The sequence below is a fragment of the Aulostomus chinensis genome, chromosome 21 (genome assembly GCF_037954235.1).
Source record: "Aulostomus chinensis isolate RoL2024-O1b breed Wild chromosome 21, RoL_Achi_v1.0, whole genome shotgun sequence".
In the NCBI taxonomy this organism is placed as follows: domain Eukaryota; kingdom Metazoa; phylum Chordata; class Actinopteri; order Syngnathiformes; family Aulostomidae; genus Aulostomus; species Aulostomus chinensis.
In genome coordinates, this window is record NC_141340.1 from 12,857,839 (window position 1) to 12,883,112 (window position 25,274).

The 25,274-nt window shown below is 41.4% G+C and overlaps 4 protein-coding genes across 8 annotated transcripts in view; 1 reads left to right on the forward strand and 3 right to left on the reverse strand.

Moving 5' to 3' along the window:
- The window catches only part of tpk1 (thiamin pyrophosphokinase 1), a 58,506-nt gene extending 48,848 nt beyond the window's left edge, over positions 1–9,658 (forward strand). Inside the window, exon 9 of the mRNA XM_086190947.1 lies at positions 8,536–9,658. Within this exon, the coding sequence (XP_086047073.1) occupies positions 8,536–8,681 (146 nt within the window). The 3' untranslated portion in view covers positions 8,682–9,658. The remainder of the gene's footprint in view (positions 1–8,535) is intronic.
- On the reverse strand, positions 9,121–10,770 carry sec61g (SEC61 translocon subunit gamma). Of its 2 annotated transcripts, XM_086190948.1 has the most exons (4): positions 10,606–10,770; positions 10,144–10,244; positions 9,906–10,008; positions 9,121–9,246 (listed from the first exon to the last, which is right to left on the reverse strand). In XM_086190948.1, the coding sequence occupies exons 2-4, from the start codon at positions 10,235–10,237 to the stop codon at positions 9,237–9,239; spliced, it is 207 nt and encodes a 68-aa protein (XP_086047074.1). In that variant the 5' UTR covers positions 10,238–10,244; positions 10,606–10,770; the 3' UTR covers positions 9,121–9,236. The 2 variants fall into 2 exon arrangements, with proteins under 2 accessions (XP_086047074.1, XP_086047075.1); XM_086190949.1 differs by lacking the exon at positions 9,121–9,246 and having other exon boundaries at positions 9,902–10,008.
- An 830-nt stretch (positions 10,771–11,600) lies between these two features.
- On the reverse strand, positions 11,601–19,784 carry LOC147241756 (retinol dehydrogenase 12). Of its 3 annotated transcripts, none has more exons than XM_086190762.1 (7): positions 19,662–19,784; positions 19,234–19,349; positions 16,835–16,990; positions 16,174–16,278; positions 13,026–13,235; positions 12,754–12,946; positions 11,602–12,233 (listed from the first exon to the last, which is right to left on the reverse strand). In XM_086190762.1, exons 1-7 carry the CDS (start codon positions 19,670–19,672, stop codon positions 12,131–12,133), a joined length of 894 nt encoding a protein of 297 aa, XP_086046888.1. In that variant the 5' UTR covers positions 19,673–19,784; the 3' UTR covers positions 11,602–12,130. The 3 variants fall into 3 exon arrangements, with proteins under 3 accessions (XP_086046887.1, XP_086046888.1, XP_086046890.1); XM_086190764.1 differs by having other exon boundaries at positions 19,234–19,346; positions 19,662–19,782; XM_086190761.1 differs by lacking the exon at positions 19,662–19,784 and having other exon boundaries at positions 11,601–12,233; positions 19,234–19,378.
- A 455-nt stretch (positions 19,785–20,239) lies between these two features.
- On the reverse strand, positions 20,240–24,918 carry LOC147241757 (retinol dehydrogenase 12). 2 transcript variants are annotated; one of them, XR_015110810.1, is made up of 8 exons: positions 24,778–24,918; positions 24,416–24,531; positions 24,019–24,174; positions 23,824–23,928; positions 23,498–23,707; positions 21,437–21,629; positions 21,007–21,296; positions 20,240–20,258 (listed from the first exon to the last, which is right to left on the reverse strand). XR_015110810.1 is itself a non-coding variant. In XM_086190760.1 (7 exons), the coding sequence occupies exons 1-7, from the start codon at positions 24,789–24,791 to the stop codon at positions 21,194–21,196; spliced, it is 897 nt and encodes a 298-aa protein (XP_086046886.1). In that variant the 5' UTR covers positions 24,792–24,918; the 3' UTR covers positions 20,880–21,193. The 2 variants fall into 2 exon arrangements, 1 of the variants encoding a protein (XP_086046886.1); XM_086190760.1 differs by lacking the exon at positions 20,240–20,258 and having other exon boundaries at positions 20,880–21,296.
- Positions 24,919–25,274: the final 356 nt, after the last annotated feature.

The window sequence follows — 25,274 nt, forward strand, 5'->3', positions numbered from 1 at the left end:
GTTGAGTTTAATAAAAGACAAACGTGAACACAGATGTATTTTTGTGGCAAAGTCTCTTGCGGCGCCAACATAATTGAGAAATCTTAATTAAAAGTAAACTTTGGGCGAGATTAGAGAGCTTGGCCTTATTGTTGATGAGAGCATGCTGTTTATGAAAACGTAAGCCTTTCTCAAACACATTGATATGCAAATGAGAGTGTTGATAACTTCACAACTTGTTCCATATTTTTAGTTACACTCTAAACACGCAGAACCACCAGAGGAGCGAAAAGATGTGCAGTATTTCAACCATTCAGAGGCAAAGAGCGTACCACGTATTCTAATTCGCAGTACCTGTTGCACTTCTCAGGCACCCCTGACCTCTGACCTGAATGTGATGAAAACAAATAGCCTTCAACATCCTTCCTACAGGCCCATTTTTCTGGTTAGGGTAAATGAAGACACCGGCTTCCAACACTCAATTGACTAAAGCAGTGGGGCTTTTCCTTGTATTCAGATTCTAACTGAGGTTTTTCCAGTAATGTTCAGACCCACAACAACCTTGGAAAGGATCCTATTGTCTAAATGTAAAACAGCAGGGAAATAAATCAAAAACGATAAATTGAACATGTGTCCCGACAGCACTGCTTCTGGACTGTTGTTTTGCCACTGAGATGAAGCGCTGCAGCTTAAACCTCAAGCAGAGTGCTGACATCTCAGTATTCGGGAAACATTGCGAAGACCGGAAAGGATTGTTTTCGAAGGACGTTAAAGCAGTGTACTTTATCTTGTAGTCAAACAGATAGATGTGTCTGACTTACTTGGTTCAGTAAGGTCTTACCCAGTGTCCCTGCCGCAGGCAGACATCTCAGCTGAAAGATCTCTCCTTTTCCTTCTGTTTTCCACGATGCAAACAAGCACTCTGACCTTCTCCTATTCTTCTCACGGGATTTCTTTTTCCTTTTCCGCCCTATGGTTTTCCTGCTCTAGCCTAGAGTTTTTGTCTTGTTCTTTCAGGGAAGTCACTACAAATAAATTCATCTCGTTTCCTTTTATCCTTCTATCTTGCTTTTCCCCCTAATATCCCCCTTCTCAAATGTTCTCAATTTCTCCACTACACCATTCTATATAATTTTGCCGTCTCTCTCTTCCTCTCCTTCTCATTTCATCCTCTCATCTGTTCCAGCTCACCTTGGTCCTAGATAGTGGGATATGAAACATGTATGTATTCGGTAACAGCGTAGTGTCACAGCAGGAGGGAAAATGGCTATTTTATGCTTTTATTTATGGATCAGTAAATTTCGGATGCGTATCACACGCATACACACACACACACACAGTCGTGCGTTGAGGGAATGAAGAGCAACCTGATATGAACTGCTGCAAGTGCCTCTAATGGAGCCTCTGAGAGGAGAGCCTATAAGTTCACTCTCATATTGTGAACCAAAACATGCATTAACTCTGACCGCCTGCATTCACACACAGGCAGTATGGAGAAACATACACTGCATTTTCATGACAAGACATGCACTAAAACGTCAACCTCTCGAACTCTCCATCCAGTCCAATACAAGGACTCACCCCAACGCACTTTTATCAGAACACATCATTTGCTGCTGTATAATCCACGTTTGTCTCGTCACTGATTGATACCGCATCCCCACCAGAGACAGCTTTCTTATCTGAAGGTCAACTTAAGCCAGAACTGTTCTTCAACTCACACTCTCAGACAAACCCAGGAGCAGCGTCATAAACATTTAATGGAAGTGGCTATCATTGAAAAGCAGATGGTGCTGACACTGCTAGCTCACGCCTTGGCTTATGTCACAGCCGATAAATAGACTATATATATATATATATATATATATATATATATATATATATATATATATATATATATATATATAGTATGTATATATATATATATATAGTATGTATATGTGTGTGTGTGTGTGTGTACATTCATACATGCATGGAAAGAAGAATGTCGGGTGGAAAGAATTCCTGCATTGAAGTGACAGTCGGATTATATTCACCAGTTTTATTTTCATTGTTGGTTGAATCTCAGAAAAAGAACAGAAGAACAACATTGCGTTTTTTTTTTTGCCTCCACAACAGGTGCGGAACTCACTGGCCTTGAGGGTTGACCTTTTACCATGAAAATATTTTCAGGTCATCCTTGAGTCCAAGGGGAGACTGTACTTTTTTTGAAGACAGGCTTTCCTGAGAGACCTTGACTTTTGACCACCAACATTTTTGAGTGTGTCTCGTGTCGAATTTTAAGAAACACCCTGAAGACACCCAACAGATGCTGTGTTAATACAAGGCAACAATGACCTTGACTTGTGGCTGCCATCATCTTATCAGTTTATTCTGGAGTCTCGATGGACAGTCAAATTTGGAGAATGGGACTGATGTACAACCACAAAAAACAGAATGCCTTCAGCCCACATTTGTCACTTTTTGCTTCGTATTTTACCATTTCAGAAATGGAGTGTTGCATTGTTGACACTCCAAAGGATTTGATGTGCAAACAAAACTCTGAAGAGGCTCTTATGTAGTTTTGCATCTGTATGGTTCATCGTCGTCCAGAAAATACAAACTAGGATTTTCTGGTCCTCTCCTCCAGTCTGATTCAACTTAAGCGCGTGAAGGCATTTATTTACTTCAATCGTTGCTTCACCCATCTCCCAGCTGCATACATATGCAAGCTTAAAATGTGTTCGTATAACAGTTTGGAAATGTAGTTTTGTTTCAACTGAAAACACAGCAGATGGCGTGGTGGATTTGAGGTGAACCGGGCCCTCGTTCAGATCTGCCTCTGTGAAATAAATCTGTTATTCTTGTTTCATTTTAAGGAACATGCCAGATTTTGTAAAATGTATTTATGTGCTGTCCTCCTGAGAGACAAAGAAGACCGATACCCTTCTTCTCTTTGTGCTGAACTGAGATCCACAGAAACCTGCTGACTACTAGTTAGCTCAGCGCAGTGAATAAAATGCTAACGGTAATGTTAGCATAGCCCTGTTTTTCAAAACCTTTTTGTAGTCGTCAACAAAGTTTTCATCAGCTGAACTCACAATTAAGTTTTTGTGGGGCTGCGTCAAATCTCTGCGCCCAGTCAAGAAGGCAGTTACGGCCATGTATCTGATTCTAGAATTATAACATCTTGTAATTTTGAATCGATATTTCAGAGTGAATGTTTGGAATAACCTTCATTATATTGATTCAGGTTAAAATTGTTTTGCTATGCTATTGATATGCTAACAAGCCCATCCGCCGCCATTTATTGTGCTAAGCCAACTAGTGGGCAGCCAGTGTATGTGGGTGTCAGCACCCTAATTTATTCATAGAAGCATGAGGGGTACCTATCTTCTAGCCCGGCTCTGAAGGGGATGACAATCAGTTTATCTTCCAAAATTCAGTGTCTTCTTTTAAGCTGTAATAGAATCCTTAGTCTGGCTATGACATGTCTCTGAAGGCGGTGAGAGAGAGCTGCAGCGATTTTATGCAACCCAGTCATACATTCAGTTTCTTTTAGTAATTGGACAGTTCAGTATTGAACAAACATGATTTGTAGAAAATGACTTTCTCTCTCTGGCACTGGTGTGATGAAACCTGATGGCAGACTGGTCTATAGGAGTGAAACATCCCAGACCCTCCATCCAAATGGGTTCAATTTGCCTCTGGATGACAAATGGCGTTAAAAAAGGGGACGCGTGTTCAGATGTCATCGGGGAGATTAAAGAAAACTCTTTGTGTGTACAATAGAGCACCTGAGATCGAAGGTAAATAGTCATTATTTGAAAGGTGTAACATTTTCCTGTCCGTTAAAGAAATGCATCTTTGTGTATGAGTGATTAGTGCTGATGGGTCATTAAGGTAAGATGGGGCCTTTATATACTTAATATGTGTGAGTGACTGTACATGTGACTTTAACACCAGGTTACATGAAGTACCTTGTACTTTCAAGAGTCTGCTTACAAAATTCATTGAGGCAAAAGTACAGAAGTGACAATCCCCCCCATCCACCCTTTGGAAATGTCCCTAAACACCCATAATTCCCCTCTCTACCTTACCACTGCACTGTGAGTGTCTGAGTCTCTTCCCCCTCAGCTGCCCCCCCCCCCCCCTCTCTCTCTATCTCGCTCCCGGGTAATTTGTTGTGTAAATATGGTCTACGTACAGCTGACGGGCCGTTTCGGCTGCGGCGCTGGAAATGCAATTACAGGCGGCAAACATCTCCATTGTTATCACTGGAGGGTGTGACGCTCATTTCGGTCCCCTCTGCAACAGGGGCTGTTATTGATCGGTATCAGCTTTGAGGAGGGGATTACTAATGAAGCCATCTGAAAGCCTTCTGTGCTCCATAAAGACTTTGCGCACACACACACACACACACACACACACACACACACACACACACACACACACACACACACACACACACCCAATGTGTGTGTAAGTGTGTGCTTTTTTGTAAATGTACGAGTATTTGAGACAAAACAGAAATAATAGTTGGTAGTAAATGCAGTTTCCACTCTGCCCTCCTACAGAGCGGGACTACTCCTTTTGTGGGGCTCTGCTGCCCCTGGTGGTACTTCTGATCACTACACCTGCCTCCACTATTTCACCCCTGACTCCCTCCTCTCTTTTTTTTTAAACTCCCCAGAGGGTTCTGGCAGCTATTTTCTTAGAAATTATTTGCAACTATAATACGCTTTCTGATTTTAGCATTCTTTGGTATTCATACATTATGGGAACCCTAATCCAAACATTACACCAAGGCCTCTAACCTCTGTTCTTGTCTCTGTACATATGAAAGTGCTCCATTGCTGCCAGTGAGAGAAGTAAAAGTACCCTGTTGCTGTGAAACTCACGGCTGCCTTCATTAAATCAAAACCCCTGCTTTTTAATGAATTGTTACTTAGGGCACTTGTGTTTCGAGTTGTTCTAAAAATAACATTTTTATTCAGATTTTCCTGTAATGCAACTTTTTATGCGTTGAACTTTTTTTCCTAAATGAACTCCAAAATGACCTGCATCTTTAGACTGTCCTCCACAAATGATCCTCTTGGAATTGTAAGTAATCAAACATTTAACCCACAGTGCGTCAAAATGTTTTACTTAACAGCTACTAAAGCTTCTCACGAAGTAAATCTCTTTTCTGATTTCCTGATAGATGCAGGCTGGTACATTTCACCATTTTATTTCAAAAATTTAGAGATTACCGGAATTTTCTCTTACAGATGACAGAGTTTTTGACACTAGTTCACAACCTGCTATTACAGGCAACTTATTAGTCAAACTACAATACACATAATTTTCTTCCCACTTCCCACTTCCACGCATCTGTTCCTAAGAAACCGTTGTGTGATTTGATTTAATTATTTTTTGTTCCCACCTGGGTTCTGACCTGTCCGACTCCGCTTCTGATTGGCTAGGGAAGACCTTCCTCCTCTGTCTGAGGAGTGTCACCTATATGTGCTCAACTTCTTCCTCCTGTGGAAGATTTTCTGATTGTTGCTGTTTATTTATTTGTATTCATATTTGTCACCATTTTAACTTCAGTTCATGAGTCAAATCTCTGATAACTTGTCGTGGACGACACAGACTAAACATGCTAGTTCTTAACTCGGACATTATGCTGTGTGAATTATAATTTGGATCCAGACAATCCTCCTCTATTTCTCATTTATCTTCCTCGTCCTCCTTCCTGCCCGATTGCGTCGATGCCCCAACTGGCAGCAGCTTTAATTTGTCCCTGCCCTTGGATGATACTAGAGGTTCCCCCAGTGGAAGGGTTAGCCCAGCAGAGAGACAAATGCAGGCCAGCACTTTAACACATTTGGACATTATTCTCTTACACTAGTGGCTCTGGCTCTGCACTCACTCAATTATTAAGCAGCCAAATTTCACATGCAGCTTTTCTTCCTCTGTTTAGAGTCAAGTTGGTTTAATACCATGCTTGTTTGGCAGACTTTGAAGCAGAATCATGTCTTTTGTCCCTGTTTGATGTGTGTGCAGGTGCCTGTGGACAGATGATTCGCTTCACTCTCCTCTGTCTTTGTTCCTTTGTGTTCCTTTTCCTTTTTACACGAAGTGATTGCACCAATATTCATGAATATTTGTCTTTCAAAGGAACAATGCAATTACTGAGTGTTGGTTTGGCTTAATAGTATGTAATATATTGACGTTTTCTCCTGTTTTGTTTTTAAAAAGAGAGTACTTTTGCTTTGTAATTAATAGAATGATGTATGCCCACCACGACGATGTATGTCGAAAGAATGATATATTATCCTGTTAGCTGCATACTGGAAGCAAAAACTGTAATTTTCAGTTGTCAAAGTATTATGTTAGTGTTTTATCTAAATCTAGAAGGTCCACAAAGAGCCTCGAACAAGGAGGACATGTTTTGCATTATTAATGCACCAGAATCGCTTTGTTGTGCATTTTTCCCTTAAAATCTCAAAAGAAATAAAGCACAATAATGAATTTATACTTAAAAATACTTGGATTAATATGTACCTTTCAAGTAAACCTATACCCTCTAGGCAATATTAGTGATTTCCACTACTTCCTCGTGAAGCACGACCGCGACCCTTCCCCGTAATCTTCCTGCTGTCACTCCAAACAGAACAGATTTCAGAAATGATTGAAGAAGTGGTCGCACTGACGGCAAAGATCCTTAAAATGATTTTAATGTGCCTTTGACTGCTCAATGTCTTTATGTGAACTGAAATGAAGGATTTGTGCCTTTGGAAGAGTAAAATGATGGATTTCTAAAAGTTAAAAAAAAAAGACAAGCCAACCATTGCACATAACTTTTGTTTTACACAAAAGGGACACAAACAAATAGAAATGTCGACCACAGAACGTAAAAATGCCATCACTTCAGTTCCCGATCACCAGCCCCTCGATGTTCTAGTTTCTCGTTTTAACAGATTTCTGGCTCTCATTCACACACGTCTCCTTCTAAGGAAAATGCTGGAACATTTCTGGCAAAGGCTGCATGTCTGACTTGCATGTAAATTATTCATAACTGCAGACAAAACCTCACCTGGCCCAATTAGTTCTAACTGGGGTTTGTGCCACCCAGAGCACTAATCCTTCAAACTCTGCTCACCGACAGCAAGCAGGCAGAACTAGATCATTAGATCAAGATGGCAAAAAAAAGAATGAAAGAAAGAAATGTCAAGCCAATGCTGATAAGTGCTTTAGAGACATGCTTGACATTGTTCTGGCCTTTCAATGAATTGATAAAAACAAACTGTGAAACCAGCTAAAAGAGAATCTGTTAGAATTGTTCACGTGGAGGTGAGGAATGCTGCATCACTCTTTGTTTTAGCATCTTAAATTGCTGCAGACAGTGAGAAGAAGCCACAATCATAGTCCACCCACCCATCCATCCATTTTCTCCCGCTTATTCCCATTAAGGGTGGCTGGGGGGCTGGAGCCTATCCCAGCGGCTACGGGTGAGAGGCGGGGTTCACCGTGGACAGGTTGCCAGTCCATCACAGGGACAATTATAGTCACGGGTGTAATAATGTATTAAAATAATCGCAACGGGAAATTCTGGAGACGTTATTGTCCATTTTTTATTAGTCGTAATCCAACAGCTCCACTCTCGGGGTTCCTCTTGGCTCGGCGTCAGAAAATGTTGCATAGGGAAAGAGAGTTTAACAGGTTAGGAGTACTAGAGTACACAGATATCATGAAGAATATGTACTTTTATTTTTTTTCCAAATACTTCACTACTTTTATCTCAGTTAAATTTTGAATGGACACTTACTTTTACCTGAGAGCTCCTGATAGGGTTAAGTATTTCTACTTTTACTTACATATAGTAAATTAACTCTGTACTTCTGAGACTGGAACTGAGCTTGTTGAAGCACAGTGACAACATTTTTTTAAATTTATTTTATTTTAATTTTTAATAAATACACATAAATGCACAAAGAAAATCATAGAAGTCTTTTTTTGTCACCTGGAGATTCGCACTGGTAGTTTGCAGTATTTTGCAATACTTTCTGGCTTCCTGGTTTGACCACTTGGGGTCAGTATTGGACAGAAGCAGTTCCATTTCCATCAGTTCACTTTTAATTGAATATTCTGCCTTAAAAAAAAATCAAATAGTACTCAATATCCTTTATCAATGTGAATTTGTCAAACTGATTCATTGGTCATGTGCGGATATGCCACTCAAACACAGAAAACATTGGATTATATTTGTAGCAGCTACAATTTACCAGTTGAATGCCTCTATTAATTATTCTGCTTATTTTTTGTAAGCTGGTTCCTCTCAGCTTGTAAAAGAGGCCCACTCATAAACTTGATGGAGCTCCTGCAGTTCATTGCTCCTCATTCTTGCAAGCTAGCTGATTGAGTTGCTTTGTTAACATTTAGTAACCGCAAACCAGGAGAATGCTTCATAGCTTTCGCATAATAGCTTGTGTGTGTGTGGTCTCAAACACAAAGACACACACCAGTGTGTATAATGCAGCATTGTTAGCCAGACCAAATCAGTTACAGCTGCTGTTTGTCTCCCTCATCCAGATGACCAGATTCTGGCATTTGGGACTTTGGTGAGCACCTCCAACACCTATGAGGGTGTGGCCCCCGGGACCCCCAGAAAAGCCGTGACTGTGACCACGGACAAACCTCTGGTCTGGACCATGGCCATCCAGGGAGCTGAGGAGTGACTCCGCTGAGGCCCTCCATCTCTCAACAATGCAACTGCTTCTTCCTAGCTGTACTGAGCACTCGTCAGGAGTGTGGCATGACAGAGCGTTCTAGTTTAGTGAAAACACAACCTGGAAAATGTGGAAGTGATACACCTTGTTTTGTTCTTTTTAATTGCAGACCAGTTTTGTCAAACATGTTTGCCATGTAGAGTGTAAAATGAATCAGCATCAATGAGTAGGAGATTGAGCCCAGAGAGAAGACGGCTCAGTTTCTGTCCAATATTTGGGATTTAGAATCAAAAATGAAATTTAATTGAGTCCCAGTTACAGAAAAGATCCTTAATGATTTTTCGTGCCTTTGACTGCTCAATCTCTTTATGTGAACTGAAAATAAAGGATTTGTGCCTTTGGAAGAGTAAAATGATTTCTGAAAGTCAAAAAAGTGACAAGCCAACCATTCCACATAGCTGTTGTTTTTATTTACACAACCAAATAGAAATGTCTTCCACAGAATGTAAAAATGCCATCATGTCAGTTCCCGATCGTCAGCCCTTCATGTTTTGGTTTCTTGTTTTAACCGCCGCTGGAAGAAGATGGAGAACAGTGTTAGTAAAAGGGCACATGCCAATTGTCACATGAGCTCTACTCAACGTAAACCAAACTGTCAGAACATCCGACTGCAAAAACGGTGTGATCTATTATCTCAAGTGTGACAGTACCACCATGAAAAGAAGGATTAATGCTTTGCTTACAAAATGCCACTAGCAACCAACTAACCAAAGTGAAATTGCTGTCAATGAGCTGATTTGAGTCATGCTTTGATGTTGGTAAAAGGAGGTTTAACACTGATTGACATTAAAGGTACAGTAAGTGTTGCCGGTGGTGAGACTGAAGGATATTAGGTGATATGGCACACACACCTCCACAAAATCTGTTTCTGTTTTCTTTACTGTAACACATTTAAAAAATAAACTTGCTTGCATTTCAGCATTGAATTTGGTCTGCTGTTTATTTTCTGTCACAAATCAGGGGCGGTTCAACATCCAGATAAATGAAAAGGGAGGTTAGAATTTAATCACATCAACTGGCTCTCTAACTGGATAGTGACTGACCCTAATGAGACGCTTTCCTGGATAAGGACACAAAATTGATTAAAAAAAAATCTTCAACCGCCTGTTTACTACCTTATAGACTCAGCTAGATCATCCATTTGAACACAGAATAGTTGGAAGTGGAACTTACACAATGATGTTGTTGATGGGGATGTGTATGAGTTTGACGAAAAAGCCAATGAAACCCATGATGGCAAATCCGATCGCTGTGGCCATTGCAATTTTCTGGAATTCTAAAAAAGGGAGCAGGAATATTCGATTAGAAAACATTAAAAAAAAAAAATTAGCTTGACCGTGTTAGCTGCACAGGCTCTTTCCAAAATATGTGCATCCAGGACTACAAGCTCAACTACGGAGAATAAACATACCTTTTCTGTCCGGTTTTGTGCATCTCTTTACGAGCCTTATGGAGTCTTTGACGAACTGCCGGCTGGGCTCAACAAACTGCATAACCTGATCCATGTTTGAGCTAAAGGAAGAATAAAAACAGTGTTAGCTTAATGCTAAAGCTAAAGCTCTCAGTGATGACGTTGACTTCAGAAGCCCCTTTAAACAATCCCATAACGATAAAATGTTAAACGAGCTTCAACAAATATTGAAAAGAATCAGAGAGACAGCCTAACTCAAAGACTGCTCTATCAAATTTGAAGGTCTTATTCAGAGTAGGTTACATTTTCTCTTTCTTGCTAGTGCGCGAACGTAAAAGAAGCTCACAGTCCGACCAAAGGTTATACCAGCACACAAAACCAGTGAAAGGCAAAGCATACTACATTGGTTTGTGGGTATTACTTTTAACAGAAATAAATAATGTGTGGTGGAGTAGCTCTTACCTTTTCTGAGGTCGTGTCAGATGAAGAAACAGCCTGAGGAAGAGTCAGGGCCACGTAGCTCTGAAAATTTGTTAAAGAAAGCTGACGTTGACTTCCGATGCGCATGCGCACTATGTTCTTCGTCTTTCAAATTGTTACCCACACTGACACCTACAGGGTAGGAGTTTAATAGCAGATACGATTTCAATTTCAACACGACTGTAAAAAATTAGGAACTACCGATCCACAAGTTATATTCCCTTCTCCGAAACCTTCATGTTTTCCTGAAGTTCACTAAAGTCCAGAAATTAAATGTAAAACTTGTTGTCTTTTGGCAATGAAGTTCGCTAAAAGAGCGTAACACAGAATTTTGTGATGATTGATACCTTTTTTTTTTTTGCTCTTTAAAGAAAAAGCAAGGAAGACAACAAGAGCACAGGTGAGACAAAAGCAATCCAAATGTTAAGAGTAAAGAAGAAAATTACACATTAGCTTTCACCTATTCTGTTCTATTCTATTCTATTCTATTCTATTCTATTTCACCCTTTTGGATGCTCAAGTGTATGAAATAGGATCTTGTCTTTCACTGATACGCTAATTAGAGACCAAGATCAGGCTTCAGTCATAATAATGTGGGGGAGAGTGTTGGCCACACCACTCCAGTTACTCCACTTGCTCATGCTGCATTCCATTGGTCTTAAACACTCCCTCATGTGATTTAGATTTAGATCACTGAATAGAATTCCTCTCGTAACGTTTGTTCCCATTGAGAATTGCAGTTTAATTCGATATTTAATACCAAAAAAAGCTCCTGAGCAGAAGTTCACTACATTTTTCATAAAGCATTCTGCCAACGGTGCTGTATACTACATCTTTCTTTGATGCTTGAATGCATGACTGTACTAAGTTATGTTAATTAATGAAATTTATTTGAGTCAAACGCCCGCTATAATGAAGCATTGTAACATCCTGTAAGTATATAGAAAAGGAAGACAAACACATAACCTTTTGTAGTCTGACAATTTTAATTTCTACAATATGTACATGATGTGGATATATCCAAGGGTTTGCTGAAGCCTTGACATGACACATGTGAAATGTTTACTTTATATCAGAGGTTGGACCTTTTCAAGATAATAGAGAAGTGCCACTCAAGCAGAAAACTATGTATCGATGATGTAAATTTGAAAAAAAAAAGTACTTTTTACATGCAGCAATATTGCAGAAGGACAACAAAAACATTAAAAACCAGCAGAACAATTTTCAGCCACATATATTTGTGTGTGTGTGTGTGTGTGTATTAATAGAAAACTTTAGTTAAGTACAGTACAAAGACATTTTTCAAATTCAGCAAACGCAGTCAGCTAACAAAACTACATGATACTGTTTGAGGAATGTAGTTCACTTGCCTTTTGGAATACTGCAACAACAGAAATTACAAATTGTACGCAACATGGACGGATGCCTCTATAAAAGTGCTTAGCAGTGCTGTTCCAATGATGATGATTGTACATTGTCCTTCCCTCTGCAGTACCTTTACCACTAATCACTGCCAGGTGATGCCGAGCATGTTGCAGCTGATCTCCCATAGTTTCTGGGCCAAATCGTCATCGGAAGCCATCCTGGAGCAGCTCGCGGGGGCGCAGTCACTGAACACACAGGGACAGAGAATGACACGTTTTATACACTTTGTGTTGAAAGTGAACAAAATAGTGAGCCCTAGGTGTTACATTAAAGGTTAATGTGTAAAAAAAAAACAAAAAAAAGAAATTTGAAAAGATATATATATTATTTCATATGTATATATATTATTTCATATGTGTGAAATTGGTTTGTTTTTCCCTTTTCCTTTTCTGTCCCATTGTCATCCTTTTTTTTGGGTTGCTGCTCCTCCTCCACAAAAAAAAATATATATATACAATTGAAAAAAATCAAGAGAATAAAAAGTTATTTTTATAAGTAATATCACTCAAGACATGACGTCATGTGAACAGTGAGGCTAAAAACATGGACTAAAAACTTGGTAAGTCAAGGCTTCACCCAACCTTCCACTGGCATGAGGTTGAGAAGTAAAAGACTGCATTTTCATTTTGTCTTCATTGTAGGTTTATTTATTCCAAGCTTACTGTAGCAGCAGCATGATGCCGAGCACGTAAGTGCTCAAAGTACCTGAAGTAGCCTCCGCTCTGACCCTCCAAGCCGGGCTGTACAGCGCAGTAGATGGTGGTTTGCGCTCCCTCCACTGTCGTCTTGGTGAAAATCCTGAAGATCTTCACCGCCACCTGGATACACTGATGCTGGTGCCTCCACAAGTCTGACTGCACCACCCCCGGGTGTAGAGAGAACACACTCACCCCTGTTCCTGTCACAGGTATACACACAGCATTTGCTTAGCCACCTACAAAGAGCACACATAAATACACTGAAACCTCTCAGCTCACCTTTTAAGTGTTGTGCGAGAGAGCGCGCAAAGAGGACGTTAGCAAGCTTGCTCTGTCCGTAGGCCTTCATGGTATCATAACTGCTGTCACTGTTGATATCATCCAGTCGAAGGCCGGTCCAGGTGTGGGCTACTGATGCCACCACAATGATACGGGCTGGCACTGACCACTTGATAAGGTCCAGCAACAGGTAAGTCAACAGGAAGTGACCTGAGGAGAGTCCAGACACAGCAATTTGCAAACATCAGGATATATTTGCATTAGAGGTGTGTAACTAAGACTCTCTCCATACGCGTCTTGAGTGTTGTGCAACACTGACCCAAAATAGTTCCATTCAACCCTGACCATCTTTAAATCTTACAAGAAGTGTACGCAGAGTGAGCATGTATGTGTTTGACTTAATTAACTGTTATTCTAACTGATGGGGATCGCCAGTAAGAGACAAGCAAACATAGAGGAGTTGATAGTGCTGACTACCTGGAGCTTTAAACTTGAAACTACAGGCTTTGGACATTTCCACCAAACTGTGGATGTACATGTTGGTTAAAAAAAAAAAAAAAAGAAGCAAAAAAAGGTATAAAATCTACATGTGCTGTTTCAAATTCAGCATAATGTATTAAAAATGTTCCTTTTTCTCCTTTCTTTCAAACAGATAGTGTGTATAGCTGAGTATGTTATGTTGCGTCAAATACTTGTGACTTCTTTTGATTTGCACATGCACAAAAATACAATTTCAAATGAGAATGTACATGCAACCTAACTGAAACTCAACTGCTCAATAAAAGATATTTGAAACAAGAAAAACTTTTTCTTTGGGATCAACACTAGGAAGTTCACTGCAGCCTCAGACCGCAGCGCTGGTTTCTGGGGGAACGCGTCTGCAGGGAGACGGTTCTGAAGGTGGTTGCCACAAAGCAGTGTCAAGGATCCACGAGATCAAAGTGGTAGACATGAGCCAGATACTCAGATGAAAATAATGTTCTGTACAGATATATCGGTCATGACAAGTCTGAGCAATAACAACGTGTTATTATTCTTGCTGGGGGGGGGGGGGATTCGAGGCGGGAAAGGGTTGCAGGTCGCTAGAAAAGCAGACGACTGTCAGTTCATTGAAACATTAATAACAAAACCCAACCATCTGGCTAGCAAATGAATACACTGGCATGTGTAGGGCAAACTTCCTCGCTAAGCCACAGTCACTTCTGGATCAGACCCCGCGCCCCAAAGTGCAGATACAGGTCCTTTTGGTGGTTGTACTGGTACACTTGTAGCTACAGACATAGAAAATAGTGTACTCCCTCATCCCTGCATACAATGTCAGGGAGGTTTTGTGACATCACACAACCCATGGCCCTGCCCCTCAAACAAAAACTGCTACAATTAATAAAGCAGTCCTTCTAGAAAATGTGGAGTTTTTTTGTGATTGTTGCGGGCAAAAATCCTTGATTATGCAGGCAAATTTCCTTAAAAGGGATATTTCTGCAATTTTATGCGATGAAATTGCAGGAACTTGCAAAAACTGAGGATTGATGAATACGAAAAAAAAGGGGATTTCCCCAACACTCTGTTCTCACTACGACCAAAATGAAAAGAGTCATTTCCAATAAGAAAGCATACCGCACCACAGAAAGTGCTGGGAATAATTAAGTTCTCATCTTGTTTTATTTCCGATCTAAATAAACACGTGGCTCAAACTTACAAAACGCTGATGAGTCAAACAAGTTCCAAGCTTATTTTTGTTGGCAAAGGCGACTGATCTGCAGACTTCATCGTGTCTTCTTCGCAGTGTTTGCTGCTTTCCGATGACATCACTTCACAGTGTTCCCAAGGCAACAGGTGGAAAAATGGCTGCACTTCTGTAAGTTAAACGCAATATTTCCTACTTTCTGCAAAAATATGTGTGACCGTTTTGCAACAAAAATGCGGGAATTATTGAATCATGCAAGCCCTGCATATTTTGTGTATTTTGCATGGAAATCCGTGATTTGTGCAGCAGAAGTGCGGCCCCCACATAAACGTGCAGACTTCGGCTGATAATGCGTTGAATTATGCAATGGCATTGTCACGTTTTGTGTAAGCAATGTAAGACGTAGACCAGAGATCAAAGTTGGAGAGTAGAGTCTGAGCCCTGAGATCAAAGTGAGAAGACCAAGGTTAGAGATTTTGAGACAAAATACAATCCAAGGTCCATAAAACAGAATTGCACTGAAAATGTAGCCACCATAACATAAAGACCATGTCATTTTTCTCCACTTTGACGTCCAGTTCCAACAATTGATGAAAATGCTTAAAGCCTCTCTTTACAATCTCTAAAAAAACCCTGTATTTAACATGATACCTGCTGCGATGACATCATTCATGGCCTAACATAGAATTAATCACTGAGAGGATTATGAAAAACGGATTAATGTGGAGAGTGCTCTCTGCAATAGTCCTAGTGTACTTGGAGGTACACTTAAGGCTTCAAATATTTTTGCTCTCCCACTATTGTTCTCTGTTTCCTGTTAAACTGCTGAACTTGCCAAGTTTACAGTCAGTAGAAGTACATATAAACACATGAAGGAAGTTTGCACAGATATGTACGCATCTGCTCAGAGTGGAGTGGCCGTCGAGGAACCGGAGGGTCGCTGGTTCGATCCTCCCCCGGTAATCATGTCCAAGTATTCTTGAGCAAGATACTGAACCCCTAATTGAAAATCCTGATGGTCCTTGAATGGATGGATGGGATGAATGGGATGAATGTATGTATCTATGTGTGCGTGCGCGCGTGTGTGTGCGTGTGCATATGTGTGTGGGCGACAAGCACCCCATGTTCTTGTCTCTGTCAGTCTGGGACAAAAATACCAGCATCCCAGAGATCACTTGGAGGGACGCCACGGTCCAGTACAGCCAAAATACTTGACGCTTGGAGAAAACAGTGAATGTTTTCAGTCTGATTAGCTTGGTTAAATATGTGTGCTTCCGATTAATTAGACAAACAAGACACACAATATGTCAAATCTACTTGCCTGTACAGTACCTTTTTTTTTAAACAGGACGATCATTGTGTTATTTATTACAGAAACACATGACGGTACAGTGCAACATGACATTTTTAACACATTTTGAAATATTTGTTGCTTATCAGATTCTTAAAAAGAGGACTTACCCAAATGATTAACTCCTAACTGCATTTCGAAGCCATCAACAGTCTTGGAGTAGGGACACATCATGATGCCGGCATTGTTTATCAAAATATTCACTTGTTTCTCCTCTAGACAAAGGATATCACATATGATGGGGTGTTATTACAGTACAGTATTTTCCAGTAATGTCATATTGAGACTAATTGATACGGAAAACTTTGTAAGTGCACAAATAAACACATATAAAAGAAAAAAAATGAGAGAATATAATGTGGAGTTTGTCTACAGGTCTGTTCAATATAGGAAATGGGAAAAGGAGAACATGAAATTCAGAGGTTCTTTTCATATTTAAAAATGATCAATGTGTCATGATAATTGGTTCAGGAGAGAAATCCTCCTCCTCCTACAAACATCCTTGAGATACAGTCAACTTAGATTTGCATTTTCAAACATTTTGGAGGGGTTTGTTTTTCCGCATGCCCTGATTGAGACACCAAAATTGTTGACCATAATTCACAATTTATTTCAATTTTGAAATAAATACATAATATCACAGTATTCCATATATACCCATGTATTGCCCAGCCCTGGTAGACAATGTTTCCATCCTCTGACACGTGAAAATATAACAACAGTTGAGGAATGGATCGATACAACATAAAATCTTTAAGCCCTGTTTTCTACCTTTGTTGATGCGTTCAGCGAAGGCTCTTATGGACCTGGTGTCGGATAAATCCAATTTCCTGATGACCACATTCTCATTTCCTGTGTCTTCCAAAATCTCGGACCTGGCTTCCTCTGCTCTCTCCAGGTCTCTGCACGCCATGATGATGCGTGCACCTGAAACACAAGGTCCGGCTTTTAGTAAGATGATGCAAAAATTAGCAGGCCAAATTTAACCGAACCTGATTGGAGAGTGAAGCAAAGGCCAGGGAAGACTAGGTGGAATTTAGAGGCAGATCGGTTCGACATAGAGGCAAGTCGTCGGAGTCGCAAATGTCATTTAAATCTTAAACTCATCCAAAGTCTTTCCCTTCCTTCCTTCCCAAACTTTTTCCTTCCCAAACTTTTTCCGGCACACACACACACACACACACACACACACACACACACACACACACACACACACACACACACACACACACACACACACACACAGCCCTAGCACTCCCAGTGGCTAGGCTAGCCCTGGTAGTGCTTGCTCTGTCAGAATCAAAAGCCCCAGAACCAGGTGCTTTTGCTAGTCTGGACTCAGGCTTCCGCTGTTGTGCTGCGTCCACTGACACTTTCTGCTGTTCCCATGGGTGCATCTCCAGAGCGTTTCAACCATTTTTCAGTATTTTGTCAAGTTGGATAACTTATTTGGTACTAAAGGGGCTTTTTTTTTTTCAGAAACATGCTAAAAATGAACATAGGCCAACAGACCCACCCACGGCCCTGCAGGCCTCTGATGCGGATGGACATACGAGCTCCTTTCATTTCTGTAGCCAGTCAGTGACACCGTAAACCACAGAGCAAACATTTGTCTGGCTTGTGCTTCAGACATATTTATAAGATAAAGATTCATCAGGGGGGCTTAAATCATTCACTTAAAACTTTACACACACATACAGGCAGCTTAATCTCACCATTGTTTTATATTCAAATGTTTGTACCCCACCGCCCCTTTCACATTCGCCTGTGAAGCAAATTATGATGCATGCTCTCTTAATGAGCTCAGAAAAAAGCTCTTGGACTCTCACACAGAAAAACATCCATGCAGCACACAAACTAACAAACAGACAGGCCCCTCCTTCCCTCCCCTCCTCACACACACACACACACACACACACACACACACACACACACACACACACACACACACACACATAATCACTGCAGTGCCCAGCAATTATGGAAGAGGAGGACCATTACTCAGTTGGAGCGTCTGAATCCCTTCACAGTGTCTTTGTTTCTCTCCTGCTGTTCCCACATGGGAGAAACTCCATTGTTCCCACAACGCTTCTGTGGCCAAGTTCACTCGATGAGGTAACAACAGTAAACAGACCACGGTGAGAATGTGCAGAGTTCAATAACACACAGCGTGCGTGACTATTATCACTATAGGAAAATAAGAAAGTCATGCCTGCTATACTCCAATATATGATCGTGACATTCATTTCAGCATCAAAAATAAACATTAACCACAACAAAGAAACGATTCAGGGCAATTTTGCCAATAAAAAGAGAAGTGCAGCCTAAACTTTTCGAATAAATCTTTGGAAATCCAATCATGGTGTCATTACTGTGTTGCATAATACAATTTCCTGGAAGGTGATGCGATAATTTGACAGCCATATGCAGAGACATGAAGCATGGTGCTATTATTCTTCTCTAGTCTAGAGGCTGTTCTCTCTGTTCTGTCTGGTCTTTTTTCCACTCGTCATTCCTCAGAATTGAAGTTTATTCATATTTAAATGTGTTAACGTGCTTTATTGGTAAAATAAATCATTCAGTTTCTAATGACGTGCTCACTGAAAAGAATCAAACATTCAGAACAAGTTTTCAGAAACTCACTCAGGGATTGTTTGTGCGTGCGTGCGTGCGTGCGTGCGTGCGTGCGTGCGTGCGTGTGTGCGTGTGCGTGCGTGTGTGTGTGTACGCTTCCATCTTTCTTTTGTTGCCTGTCTGGCTCAGGAGGGGCGCAGACCCTCACAATGCTCCCTCTGTCGCCCCCCCCCCCCCCTTAACGCCTCGTCTGTCTTCAATTGCTGCCATTTTTCTTGGCATTCCTGTCTGTTCTTGGGATTTAGTCAGGGAACGAACGCATTCTTGAAAATTTATAAAAGGTCAGATATGCTGAGATTAAAATGTCTTGAAAGATATGAGCCAATTCAATAGGGGAGAGGGATTATTTCGTGCTGGAAGTCTCAGGATGGAGGATACTTTTTAAATGCTTTATGGTGTTAACCCACCTAATCTTCAGAAGCTTTTAATTCTGAGAAAACGTTTGGAATGTTTAAGTCACACGCAGGCTGGAAGTTTGTGAACATGGGAGGGAAAAAAGATGGAGAGAGGGAGAGAAAGAGAGAGAGAGAGTGTACCTCTGGCTGCCAGGTCTCTGGCTGTCTCTTTGCCTATACCGGTGTTGGCTCCGGTGACGATGACAGTTTTCCCATCTAGCCTCTCCTCAGATGACCACCGATTACAGCACACACTCCTCAATGCGCACATACGAGCACACACACACACACACACACACACACACACACACACACACACACACACGATGAAGAGTTTCCAGGTTATATCCGCATGATCTACTTTCTATACAAACTATTCTATCCTAAGCACTTGCAGTGTTTCAGCATACACAACATTAAGAAAAAATATTGGATATGTTTGAACTCAGATTACAGAAACAAATGATCAAAGTGACATAAGCATGATGATCAACAAAGAAAAACAGCTTTTTCATTTAGAACCTAACCCGAACACTGCTGTAATTCCTATAATCTGTACTGTGTCCTACCTGCAGTACATCCTCCCTCAGGACCAGCCAGACACTTCTGCAAGAAATGAACAATGTGGCTCCTTCGGTGTTCACAGCACTTCACATCACTGGGTGTCGTGGTTGTCACACACACCCCCACACCACCACCACCACCACCACCACCACCATCACCACCACCACCACAACCACCACCCTGTGTTTGTCATCGCAATCTCAGGGCTCAGCCAATCAGTGGCAAGCTGACGCATAATTGATTCGCAAGTTGCAGGCAGGGACACACACACACACACACACACACACACACACACACACACACACACACACACACAGACAGCTCTCCCCCGCTGCTTCCTGCTGTCTGTCTGCAGGACCAAGAGCTGCGAGATCTGTCAGGAAATAATTGTGTTAGTTCCCTCAGTAGTGGGGGGCATGACTGGGACTGTACCAGTGCTATAAAAATATGAGCTGATAGAGACGGGGGCATCTATACGAACAGAATACTGGGTGAGAAATGTGCTGTAATACGATCACCTGAATCATGATATTGTTGCAATTTTGACGTCTGGCCACTGGAGGTCCTCCCAGGTCAGATGGACGGGGATTTTTCTTTCTTTCCTTTTTTTGTTGGAGCACACAAACACAAAATGTAGTAAACATAGAAAATAATATAATTTTTAACAGAATTCTCCTCTCTTGCCTCTTGCTCGTATCTTTTGCTCTATCAGCAAGTGTGTGTGTGTGTGTGTGTGTGTGTGTGTGTGTGTGTGTGTGTGTGTGTGTGTGTGTGTGTAGATGATGTATGTTCTAGCTGTGTCCAACTAGTAGGATTGTGTAATAGTAAAGTAAAGCAGTTTTACCAGGACAGAAGACAAAAGTGACCACACTGCTAAAGTCATCAGAATAAACTCATTTATTCTGATGATTTTGTCAATATTAAAGGATATCAATGAAGTCCATGTGTACCACAGGGTTCCAGGTAGACCTCCAAAGATTTGGGATCGACGCCAAAGTAGTACTGGTGACACGCACTTGAAAATGTCAAAAATGGGACTAACTTTTGAAAGCAACTGAAGTAATTCATCCAAGAAGATATTTCATGTTGACTCAATGTAAATAATAACTCAGTTAATTACTAAGACTTCATTGGTATTATTAGGCTCCAGCCCCCCCCCCCCCAACCCTTAACAGCATAAGCGGAAGAAAATGGATGGATGGATGGGTTTGGTTTGTTTTTCATTTTGTGTCTGTTTTAAATACATTCTGAAAAGAATAATAGTCACCGATTCAAAGATTTACACACAGGCAAACCGTTTGGAATATGAGTCATGTTTATTATTAGCAGCTGTTCTCTTTATTCATTTACCTGCCAGCCTTCATCCATCTAACAACTTCAGATTCTGTCTGATACCAGCTCACATCCACCACACACATCCTGTCTTCAGTGCTGGACAAAATGCGGAAGTGTTCAGCATCATATTTGTAGTCTGCACTTGAATATTGCTTCATAGCATGCGAGGGATGGGGTGGGGTGAGGTTATGGTAGTGTGAGTTTATCTCCAGCGGATGCTGAGCAGGGAGCAGCTGACAGCCCACAGCTTCAAGGCGGTGCCGTCATCTTGCCCGGCCCTGGAGCTCCCCACTCTGCGACAGTCCCTGCGTGGAAGGAAGTCAGTGAGATAAGCTGTTTCTCCCTGGGTTATTTTAGCACCTTTCAAGACTAGTTTTGACGCTGACTGATTTGATTCAACTCAGATTCCGTCTGATACTTGGTTGCTATGGCGCTCCAAACTCACTTGTAGAATCCTCCAGTCTGCAGCTGGTTCTCGGGTGTGACGGTGCAGTAGATGATGGTATAAGCTCCCTCGGCAGCTGACTTGAGCATGAAACTGAAGGTTTTCATCAGGCCTGCCAGGGGGAGCCTTATGTGCCTCGCTATCTCAGTGTTCACCATGCCAGGGTCCACGGCGTACGCCATAACACCGAGAACTGGAGGCAACAGCATGAAGTCAGCATGAGATATCTTTTTCAAGAAGTTTACATAGTGCCGCAAATGCAATATTAGTCAGTCCCTACGGAATATTGGGATTCCGCGATGACATGAATTACTGCAAAATCAGTCTTACTCAGTGGAATATGAGGGGACTTACAAAGGTTCAGAATTCTTGCACTGTTGATGCAAAAGTTTGGGAAATGTTTTTTGTTGATGTGGGAACCAACAGTTTCAAAAATGATGTAATTTCCCCAACACTACCTGACAAAAAGTAGTGAATTACATCGGTTTAGTTCTTTTGTCTTTTTTTTTTTTTACAATTTTGGAAAATAGAACAAATCAAGATCTAAACTCTCACACTTCTTTCTCTCATAAAGAACGACTAAACATAGAGAGAAATTGCTAGTAGATAGAAGGGCGTTAACGAACAGCAATTCTTGTATCAAATCACAACTTGAAAGTTCAACAAATTTTACCACCAGAAAGTCACTTTTTAAGGAAAGCTGCGGGAAAAATCATGATCTCACACACACACACACACACACACACACACACACACACACACACACACACACACACACACACACACACACACACACACACAAAAACTCTGAAATCATGGAGGGACTAATTATTCTTAGCTCATAGTCGGGATCCATGGTGCAATAATCATTACACGTAGGTTCTAAAAAAGTGCTTGTAGTTTGTTGAAATGCTAAAAAGTCCCAGTGGTCAAAGACAGAAAAAGAATTGGGCCAAGCTTTGATTCATGGCCATGTACAAAGCAGTGCAGAGCAACAATAGACAAGAACACTTTTTAAATCCCTTTCTGTGTAACGACAGATAAAATTGTAAAAACGTATTTGGCTTAATCCCTTTTTTATGATTATTCCTGTTATTAAGAAAATGAATGGTGAATGACTGTATTTAAATAGCGCACTTCCACCTCCACAGTGGTTTACAATGTTTCCTCACATACACTCTGATGTTCAGAGCTGCAACATGCCAACCATCATCAGGAGCAACTAAACTATTGCCAAGAACTCAAGGGTGGGTCTTAGAGTGCATTTCCACTGGCTGCGGTCGGCACCGCTGGGTGCAGGTGCATTTCCTCTAGCACTGGGTATCATGTCAGCCTCACCGGCCTAGAGTTCCCCAGCATAATTTGTGTGTGACACAGCAACAATGGATGAGGAGGAGGCAGCGTTATGCCTGGTTTTTGCTTAAACTAAACGTAAGTGAGCCAGTGGAAACGCACCCTTTGCGACAGGGGAATTAAGGGTTCAGGATCTTGCTCAAGGACATTTGGACACAGTCACAGAGGGAGCGGAGGATCAAACCAGCAACCATTTGCAGACACCATCAACATCCAGAGAGACAAAGGCCTGGTGGCCTGAGTGGAACTGAAAATGTCAACTCTCTAAGCCTCCCAACAGAAAAGATCACCCAGCATCTGTGGAGGGGATATTTTCAGATTCTGAGTCAAGCTGCTCCGTTCACCACAAAGCCTCCTTCACCACCATGTGCATGTTCCCCTAAGGTTTGGTCCTCTGTTTATGGCCTCGATGGAGGTTTGAACATAATACTGCATTACAACAAAAGAAATATTACTTCAGGCAACAAATACTTCAACTAACAGTAAGTCTGACAAATATGATGTTATAGATGGAGCCTTGCTCGATTCTTATGAAACAGTTTTATCCACCGAAGTGTTCCTCCCTGCTGGTGTCCTCCCCTGAAGCCACTGTGGTTAGGACATGAGACTCTCACACTAGCAAAAAGATGCAGATCCATTTTTCATGCATGGTGAAAGAGACTTAAAGACTCTGTCTCTCCCCCCCCCACACACACACACACAGCGTACCCTCAGTTCTTTTGGCTAGCTCTCTGGTAAATAGGACATTAGCCAGCTTGCTCTGTGCATAGGCCCTGACTGGGTGGTAGTTTTTCTCCCCATTCAGGTCATCAAACTGGATCTTGCCCATTGCGTGAACGACTGAAGACACGTTGATAACCCGAGATGGGGCGGAGTGTTTCAGCAAGTCCAGTAGCAGGAAGGTCAGGAAGAAATGACCTGAGTGTGTGAGAAGAGGACAAAAAAAACAATGAGATTGAAGACTAAAAAAGTTGAGAGGAGAATCAGCTAATTCTCATTCTAATCAAGAAAGGTTTGCATTCATCACGTCTTACCCAGGTGATTGACTCCAAACTGCATCTCATAGCCATCCACAGTGGTTGCATATGGGCAAATAGCCACGCCCGCATTGTTGATCAGGTAGTGAAGATTCTTCTCAGCTGGAAATGATCACAAAAATATGCTTTTACATGTTAGATAGAATATTCTGTATCTGCATATGTGTGCGTGTGTGTGTGTGTACCACTCACTGTTGTAGACATTCTCAGCAAACTGACAAATTGATTTGGTGTCAGCTAGATCCAGTTGCCTGGCGACTACCTTGGCTCCCACCACCTCCCTCATGATGTCTCGAGCCGCCTGCTCTCCCCTTGTCATGTCTCGGCATGCCAAAATCACCCGAGCACCTTAAAAGACAGACAGACAGAGAGAGAGAGAGAGAGAGAGAGAGAGAGAGAGAGAGAGAGAGAGAGAGAGAGAGAGAGAGAGAGCGAGATTAGAGGGCTCCGATCTCATAAAACCAGTGTCATTTCACATGATTTCATCACTAAATTTGCTATCCTGGCATGAGTTTTATTCCACATGAGTGAAACAAGAATATGTCAGCTTTAATTAGACCCTCGGAGTGGTGCAGCTGTGTTGGCTTGCCTCTGCTAGCCAGGTCTTTAGCCGTCTCTTTGCCTATTCCTGTGTTGGCACCCGTTACTATCGCCGTCTTCCCCTCCAGACGTGCCTCCGAAGACCATTTGGGGGCAATTAGGGACCTGATGAGTTAGAAATGATTACAGGAGGAAATGTTTTATACACACACACCCACACACACACTCAAAATTGTTAACCTAAAGATCACAGGTTTTGACTTTTGTAGTTTTTTGGGGTTTTTTTGTGCAGACAGACGTTTCCACATAGCTGGAACTCAAAAATGTGAATTACTTTTACTGTGATTTTCCTTTGCAACTGTCACTAATTATCATTCTGATCCCTGTTGTCATAAATGAGAAATGTCTTACCTGATTGCTTGCATCTCTGTACTTTCGTGCTAAAATGATAATATACTCCAGAAATATGAGACCTTGAAGAGATGAAGATGAGGAGATTGAGAGAAAAAATTTCAGCTTCCTTCACTCTTAAAATGGTGAGTAGGTTGGGAAGTCATTTTAAGGAACAGATCCTCCTCTGTTGAAAGTCTATTATTGTAACTAATGAATTAAGGTGGTCACATGACATGTGCTGAAAGAGGACTATTCATGTATGAGGTCCTCTTTAAAAAGGCTTATTGACAGGAGAAAATGCAGACGGGCGATAAAGAGTCGAAAGAATTAAAGAATCAGGGTAGAAAGAGAACCACCATGCCAACATCCGGGAACAGGAGGCCACAGAATGGTGTGATGACCTTCATAGTCACCAGTTTCCAAGCCCTTTTAATATTTCTAAATTTTAGAAGACGTGTGACATCACGTCATCAAGACACCACAAGAATGCATCTACGGTGGAGAGACTGTGGAGT